General features: G+C 38.9%; 1 protein-coding gene across 4 annotated transcripts in view; it reads left to right on the top strand.

The window, feature by feature from the left end:
* The window catches only part of si:dkey-27h10.2, a 27,385-nt gene extending 18,986 nt beyond the window's left edge, over positions 1 to 8,399 (top strand). For all 4 annotated transcript variants that reach the window (XM_046046270.1, XM_046046269.1, XM_046046272.1 and 1 more), the window contains one exon: positions 7,154 to 8,399. Coding sequence is in view for 1 of the 4 variants with exons in the window: in XM_046046272.1 (XP_045902228.1) it covers positions 7,154 to 7,158 (5 nt within the window). In the remaining 3 variants the exon portion in view is untranslated. The remainder of the gene's footprint in view (positions 1 to 7,153) is intronic.
* The last annotated feature ends 480 nt before the right edge of the window (positions 8,400 to 8,879 follow it).

The raw sequence follows: 8,879 nt of genomic DNA on the forward strand, positions 1-8,879 counted from the left end.
TTGGCACTAAGGGGCCTAAAGTGTGCCAAGAAAACATCCACCACACCATTACACCATTACACCACCACCAGCCTGCACAGTGGTAACAAGGCATGATGGATCCATGTTCTCATTCTGTTTATGCCAAATTCTGACTCTACCATCTGAATGTCTCAACAGAAATCGAGACTCATCAGACCAGGCAACATTTTTCCAGTCTTCAGCTGTCCAATTTTGGTGAGCTCTTGCAAATTGTAGCCTCTTTTTTCTATTTGTAGTGGAGATGAGTGGTACCCGGTGGGGTCTTCTGCTGTTGTAGCCCATCCGCCTCAAGGTTGTGCGTGTTGTGGCTTCACAAATGCTTTGCTGCATACCTCGGTTGTAACGAGTGGTTATTTCAGTCAAAGTTGCTCTTCTATCAGCTTGAATCAGTCGGCCCATTCTCCTCTGACCTCTAGCATCAACAAGGCATTTTCGCCCACAGGACTACCGCATACTGGATGTTCACACCATTCTTTGTAAACCCTAGAAATGGTTGTGCGTGAAAATCCCAGTAACTGAGCAGATTGTGAAATACTCAGACCGGCCCGTCTGGCACCAACAACCATGCCACGCTCAAAATTGCTTAAATCACCTTTCTTTCCCATTCTGACATTCAGTTTGGAGTTCAGGAGATTGTCTTGACCAGGACCCCACCCCTAAATGCATTGAAGCAACTGCCATGTGATTGGTTGATTAGATAATTGCATTAATGAGAAATTGAACAGGTGTTCCTAATAATCCTTTAGGTGAGTGTATGTTTACATTAAAAGTTAGCTTCCTACAGGAAGAGGTGTCATGCCTTTTTATCAAAACCAAAGGGTGTGTTCTCTGCCTGCTTTGGTTCCTTGACCTGCAGATGCTTCTTTTCTGTGTTGAAGTCCTTTCCAAAGGTCATAGGTCAGACAATCCTAATTAAAGGGTACACAGTGACTGCAGGAGAATAATGTGGCCCCAATGTCAGAGTCAGCAGGCTCACATTCTTTGCCTGTCTTTGAGCAAGTCTCTGCAGAATAGGATGTGCAGCGGCTGCTGTGATGTGTAGCCCAAACCAGGAAACATTTCAAAAAAGGCAGTTGCACATGACAGAACCTGAAAAAAATATTAGCGAGAAACATGAAAAATTGCTTACTGGAATGTTGCCTTAAAGTAGAGTTTTTTATTATTTTATATAATTTATTATTGCAACAAAATAAAAGTCAGGTGTTTAAAAACAATATAAAAGTGAGTGGTCTCTAAAAATATCCTGTTTACTTTCCCTACATTTATTTTAAGATGTGTCAAAGTATTCTAGTCTTGACCTTCACTATTTACACCTTAGATATTTTACAAGAGCGTCACATTTTCTAGATTCTTCCTTTGTACTTCAGGTCATACTTTGGCAGGTGGCCCACAAAATATTCACAGGGCTTAATTTATTACTGCATAGGCGCTTTTCGACCAAAAGTACCCGGGACTTTTAAGTCCCCAGGTCTTTTTTAAGGAACTAAAAGTTTCCTTCCGCCCACTGTTGTGTGCGTTTCCACCGTGGTCTAAAGACCCGCGAAGATTAGGCAAATTAACCAGCTGATGTAGGCTGTAGCCCTGGCTGTACACAGCAATGCACAGGCATCATTATTTGTAACCACTATCCATGAGCAACATTTATAAATGAACATCAGATTTGACTGGAATATAATGAAAAACTATAGGCTTAGCTTGATTATTAAAGCAGCTTTTTTTATAATGAGGAGACACGCGATAAAGTTCGTTACATATTTAATAACAAACTGGATAAAGCCATAAGGTTCTTAAAATAACTCAGACGGACTAATCTCAGGCGGACAGCGACGAGACATGTGTGGCTATTTGACTGCTGACTGTGATTTATTGGTTTGCAAACAAAGGTGGGAAAGAGAGGAGCAGTAGCAAACACCTGACATTCTCCAGTTAAAGCCAGTAGCCTCTACTCGCCCATTCAGAAATTCACTGCAAGGCAAGCCCCGCCCCCCCCCCCAAAGTACCCGGTACTTTCGGAAAGTACTACCCCCCGAGCAGGGTCTTTTTAGGGGGTAAAATGAAGACCCCGGAACTACATTTAGACCCTGGTCCCTGTGAAAACAATTTGAAGAGAATACAGAAATAGTGTCAGTACTCCAGTCACATGATGGGACATGATGAGAATCACCGTGGGTTAGCCGTGAACAATCACACCCTTGACATTTGGTGATCTATTGACCATGGTGCGTCGACACTGAGAAGTTACTAATGCTTTGTTCTTTTTTGCAACTCACCAAAGAGGAAACAGCTGTCTAGGTTATGTTGAAGTAAAGACAACTTACTGCAGTTTAGAAATTTGTCATTCATTGGTTTCTTAGGCTTTGTTTATGTTGTTGATTCCTTTGGGACAAGATCTGTTAAATGTTGCTGAAAATGAATAAATAACTTATCTCCATATTAAATCAGTTATTTATAGTGTATGTGTAAAATAAATCATGTTCTAATCCTGGATGTGCATTAACAATCTCTGAGTAAGCTATGATATTAGTCATTAAAAGTTTAGAATTCATAAATCACATAAACCACCGTAAAATTAAACAATCACTCTGGTTGATTGCTGGTGGCACAGCAGTTCTTTGTGCTAAATGCTAAAGCTAGCATGCTCACAATGACAATGATAACATGTTGATGTTTAAAAGGTAATGTTTACGTGTTTACCACGTTCATCATCTTAGTATGCTAACATTTGCTAATTGGCACTAAACACAAAGTATAGCAGAGGCTGATGGAGATGTCATTAATTTTACATAAACCAAAGTACTTGACAAATTGAGAAGCATGAATGTCTGTACAAAATGTTGCACCAGTTCATCTACTAGATGAATTTTCCGCCTAGGGATCTAGAATATCAGCACCAAATCTCATAGCAAAACATCCCATAGTTGTCAAGATACACTATATTGCCAAAAGTAGTATGACACCCCTACGAATCATTGAATTCAGGTGTGTCAATCACTTTATGGCCACATGTGTATAAAATCAAGCATCTAGGCATGCAGACTGCATCTACAAACATTTGAAAGAATGGGTCGCTCTCAGGAGCACAGTGAATTCAAGCGTGGTACCGTTATAGGTTGCCACCTGTGCAATAAATCCATTCATGAAATTTCCTCACTGCTAAATAATCCACAGTCATCTGTTAGTGGTATAACAACAAAGTGGAAGAGATTGGGAACAACAGAAACTCAGCCACGAAGTGGTAGGCCACATAAAGTAAAAACAGAGCGGGGTCACAGTGTGCAGATGTTGCCAACTTTCTGCAGAGTCAATGGCTACAGACTTCCAAACGTCGTGTGGCCTTTGGATTAGCTCTAGAACAGTGCGTAGAGAGCTTCATGGAATGGGTTTCCATGGCTGAGCAGTTGCATCAAAGCCTTACATCACCAAGTGCAATGCAAAGCATCGGATGCAGTGGTGTAAAGCATGCCACCACTGGACACTAGAGCAATGGAGACGTGTTCTCTGGAGTGACGAATCACGCTTCTCTGTCTGGCAATCTGATGGACGAGTCAGGGTTTGGTGGTTGCCAGGAGAACAGTACTTGCCTGACTGCATTGTCCCAAGTGTAAGGTTCGGTGGAGGGGGGAATATGGTGTGGGGTTGTTTTTCAGGGGCTGGGCTTGGCCCCTTAGTTCCAGTGAAAAGAACTGTTAGTGTTTCAGCATACCAAGACATTTCATTTTCCTAACTTTGTGGACAAAAAGTTTGGGATGGCCCCTTCCTGTTCCAACATGACTGCGCACTAGTGCACAAAGCAAGGTCCATAAAGATAATGATGAGCGAGTTTGGTGTGGAGAACTAGACTGTTCTGCACAGAGTCGACCTCGATCTAAGAAAACAACTTTGGGATGAACGGAGACTGCGAGCCAGGCCTTTTCGTCCAACATCTGTGCCTGACCTCACAAATGCGGTTCTAGAGGAATGGTCAAAAATTACCATTAACACACTCCTAAACCTTGTGCACAGCCTTCCCAAAAGAGTTGAATCTGTTGTAGCTGCAAAGGGTGGGCCAACTCCATATTAAACCCTACGGATTAAGAATGAGATGTCATTAACTTTCATGTGCCAAAACGTTTGGCAATATAGTGTATTTCACTCTGGACCAAAGTGACTGACTGACCAACATTGCCATCCCTAGGGCCAGGCCACTAGTGTAGCTAAAAAAATGTTTTGCACAAAAAAGATGTGCACAGCATGAAAATGCAACCGCTTTCATGGCCACATGTCAAGATCCAAATGCAGCTGACTCTTTCAGTGACCTGTGAATCCCCCAGAATGCAAATCCCATGAGGTCCACAGTTGTAGGGACAGTTTCCTCTCCTGTTGTCCTCTCCAGGCTAGTTTAAACATTTCTGGCCTGGCCTGTGCAGTTGGCAGGGCTGCTGTGATCAGGAGGCCCGCTGACAGATGGATGTTCATTCACCTGCCGGTATCGCCTCTGGCATCAGCTCCACATTCCTCAGGCAGTCAAGCTGTCAGAGTCACGCCTTGTCTTTATTACATCTCTTTCTCTCATCATTCTCACACAGTTTAAAGGGATAGTTCAGGTGGAATCTCAGATGATGCTGAATGGAAGTTCCTAAAAATGTTAAACTTTTAGTTTCCTTTCATGTGATGCAAGTTGATGTGTGGACATATTTGATGTTGAAGCATTCATGTGGAAACAACGAAGAATTGTTATAAAATCTGATATGATTATATATTCCACATTCTATTACACACCCAGACATTAATGAGTACTAGGTAACAGGTGGCAGTGTATAAGAATAACCACTTAACCAATAAGCACAGACACACTACAAGGTGGTACAGTGAAATTTATCAGCGCATTCTTCATAAAATGTGTGGCTCTAGACATTTGGTGATGACTACTTTCTACAGTGCTAATTGATGTAGCTGGCTAACCGCTAACATGCTAGACCAGTCATCTTTTTATACTCAGACCAAGGAGGCATATATTAAAGAACACAGTAACAAGCAAGAAACTACAATAGCGTCCTCCATTTTGGACACTCTGGCTCTCAATAATGTTCCCTCTAATGATACTCGTGTCAAGATGTCTCACTATTGGTCAATGTTGCAAAAGTGCAGTTAAAACTTGATGTGGAAGATGCACACAGATTTTCTCAATCCCTGCTTGCTGTCTTTATTAGAATTTATTTATTTGCCATTCTAAATGGTGGTGTGACTGGGCCTTAACCCAAACCTAAATTTAAAGCTGACCATATTTACAGGTGTATCTCAAAAAAATTTAATGTGGAAAGGTTCATTGTGTGCACCAGAACCAGACTGAGAGATTAAAAGCTCAGGAAACCTTTGCAGGTGTTTTAAGCTAATAAGCTGATTAGAGCTCTTCTCAGATCAACATTTCTGTATTATTCTTTATTCTAAAATTCAAATACATTTTGAGATACTGTAGTTTTGATTTGTGCTGTAAACCGTAATCATCAAGATTAAAATCATCAAACAAAAAAGCTTGAAAAATGTCCCTTTATGCGTAATGAATCTAGAATATATGAAAGTTTCACTTTTTAATTAAATTATGGAAGAAAATAGATTTTCCATGAATTTTTGTTTTTTTTGAGAAGCAACTGTATAGCCTAATCCAAACCTGAAAAATTTCCAATCACAATTCCAAAATGAACAATAAATCAGACACAGAATGTATATTTTACACTAGTGTGAGCACTTAAGCTCAAACACAATACATTCACTTGTAGCTGAACCATTCCAAGTACAAATTATATTTCTGCATTACTTGAATATTTCTAGGATTTTATTTCTATATATATTTCCATTGGATTGTTTGAACTAATATTCTGATTATTTACAGCCTATGAATCTGTATATGCTGTGAACAACATCCCATGGCATTGTAGTTCAGGAAACTTAACCTTGGAGTACTCAATCCTTCAGTTGTGATGTATTTTTGGAGTACTCAATCCTTCAGTTGTGATGTATTTTATTATTGTATTTTAGCTCCATTTGTTCCGACTTCTGTTTTTGTACACGCCCCTTGTGTAAACAGGCCCAGTAAAGACATCACTCCACAAAACACATACAAGCTCAGTTCAGTGATACATGATTTAATGTTGATTTATGCTGTTGATTTATGTCCTATTACACTATCAGTGAAATTAAGATTTTAATTTCTAACCCATTTCATCTCTCCACAAAAGGCTATTAGACACTTATTGTTTGCTTCTGATGCCAAATTTGGTGAAAGACCGAACAAAAGAATGTACTTAACTTCAAAAATAGTTTTCACAAAGTGTCATTGTTGTTACCTAAATGGCCTGTGTGGGTTTACTATTTGTGGGTGATTGAAGAGGATGGACATCCTTGCATGGTTTCAGTTGAGCTTTTTCCTCAGCACTACTAAATCCCCATTGGAATGCCCAATCTTTCAGCAGCCAGGTTTCACTATAGTGGCTAACTGGTCTCCAGAGATTCCTATCTATCCCCGTGGCTCAACTCAGAATAGCTGTAAGCTAAGATCAATGTGAAGTCTTACCTGCAACCTGAGCCTCAGTAGTCACATTACTGGTCTAAAACCAGACTCATTTATACTGGATGCAGTTCAGATTAACTCAGGTCAAATTTGAGATTGTGGGGTTTGTGAGAACAAAATACCACTTTTAAATATAAGGTCAGGTTTGAATGACCGTCAAAGTGCAATAGACCAGTTGAAAGTATCAGCAGTTGTCCTTAATAAGTGAAGTACCTAAAGAGTAAAAAGAGCAATAACAGAAACAGCTAATTATGTATTTACTGAGACAAATATGTAGATAAATCCAATGATGAGCCCTCCTTTTCCTGCTGTCACATCACCCTCAGGGACTATGGGTTTTTTGCAGCCACTTAATGGTTAAGCGTAAATCACATCAAGAGATTTGGAGTAGGATTTTGTCATTTATCCTTTCCCTCAAACAGATGTTTCTCCATAGAGGCCAAAGGGCAAGGCAAAGGCCACATAAACTTGGTCAAAGCAGAAGTTAAATGTGGAAAAAGCAGGTGATTGCAGAACACGTGGGACAGTGGGACAGGATACATTGTGTTCATTGTTCTCTGCCTTTTTTCTCTCTCTCTCTTTCAGATTGAGGAAAGGCTCATAAACTCAAGTGACCGCAGTGGAAAAGGACACTTCTGTGTGAGAAATCTAGTTGGCTGCGGCATCCTTGTTGGAAACAAAAAAAACAATCAGTTTTTTCAAAGTTAAACATCAGCTCAGCTTTTTGTGTGTGTGTGTGCTTTACAAACAGTCACAACTTTCTGGATGTGTAGACTAAATGTTAATATTTTTTAGTAACACTAACGTTTTATTTTAAGACCTTCCCCAATTTAGCATTTATATAACATAGTATGTAAGCAGATTTCACTGTTTATTAATATATTTGTCAACAACAAGTCTTCCTGTGGACACCCATTAGTGAGGGCTGCATATAAACAGATAATGAGAGACAATATTGTAGTTGTAACAGTTGTAATATTATAAAATATGTCTTCATTGGAGAAGTTATAATTACTGACAAACATTATACATTATAGTCAGATTCATAATCAGTTTTATTTGCCAGGTAGGCGTGCACATTCAAGGAATTTGACTGTGGATTATACATTGCTCATACAGTATACAGTACACACTCCATAAACCAAAGCAGCACCATTGTAGACAGATTGAGAGTGCAATGAAATTAATAAATGAATGAATGAGTGTCTTAAAAATCGTCTATTGAATGTGTGTATACTGCTTATGAATACTAAATAGGGGGACTTAAAGTAGAGCGTTAGTGGTAAAACTTTACAATAATGTATAACAGGGAATGTTAGTTGTTAAAATAAATAATGTAAATGGAAAGATGTTGTTGAAGTGTAAGTGTAATTATGAGTATTGATGCTTTTTTTAAATCTATTTTTTATATACAGGGAGAATGCACATTGATTGACATCACTGTAAATGTGCCTAAAGGCTCATTTTCAATTGCTGTCCCTTAACCTAATGTTAAATTAGCCATTAGCAACTCCCCAGCCAAAGAAGGCTCACAAGCTGGTAACCTAAAACTGCTTATTACACGTTCTTACAATATGAGATTTTTTACCCCTGTTTTTTGTCACATAACAGTATTTCTGGTAAGCTTTTACAAAAGAGAATAACAATAATATATAAATAAACAAGTCAATATAGGATTGTCAGATTTGAATCAGTGTTTCAAATCAATTTAGGATGCAATATTTCTGTAGATGCTGCATTTTGCTTTTTGCTGTTCCACTTTCCGTTATGCTGAAAAATTGCTATGATGTGAATGTCATTTGAATGTATTAAAAAAAATATTCTAACATTGTCCCATGTTGTGTTGGTATTATTTGCTAATAGAAGGCAGATATTTACAGTTTGTATTGTATGTAGTAGTATTCATTCATTTTGGATGCAGAACAAAATCAAAATTTAACCAGCCACGATAATGACAAGAGTGACACCAAAAGCTATGGCTGTTAGGAGTGATACAAGATGGACAGAATGAAAGTGAAGACAGAAGAAACTAAATATTCCATTATTTTTTGCTTAGAAACCAAAATAACCTCATAAACATCCTATAACACCACTTAACCTTAAAACAATATATAAAGAACTTGATCTTCAACCTTTATTTACTGTCACCCACTAAAATATTCAGATAACTCACAGGTTTCATGTTCTCCTTTGACCTGAGAAAAATATTATTAGGTCAGTTAGCATTTGTTAAGTCCCCCATACTGTACCTCTGCTGCTCCCCTAGTCTTTTACCGGCTGTTCTTTTACCCCCCCCCCCCCCCCCCCCCCC

This window comes from Micropterus dolomieu, linkage group LG04 (assembly GCF_021292245.1).
Source record: "Micropterus dolomieu isolate WLL.071019.BEF.003 ecotype Adirondacks linkage group LG04, ASM2129224v1, whole genome shotgun sequence".
NCBI lineage: Eukaryota > Metazoa > Chordata > Actinopteri > Centrarchiformes > Centrarchidae > Micropterus > Micropterus dolomieu.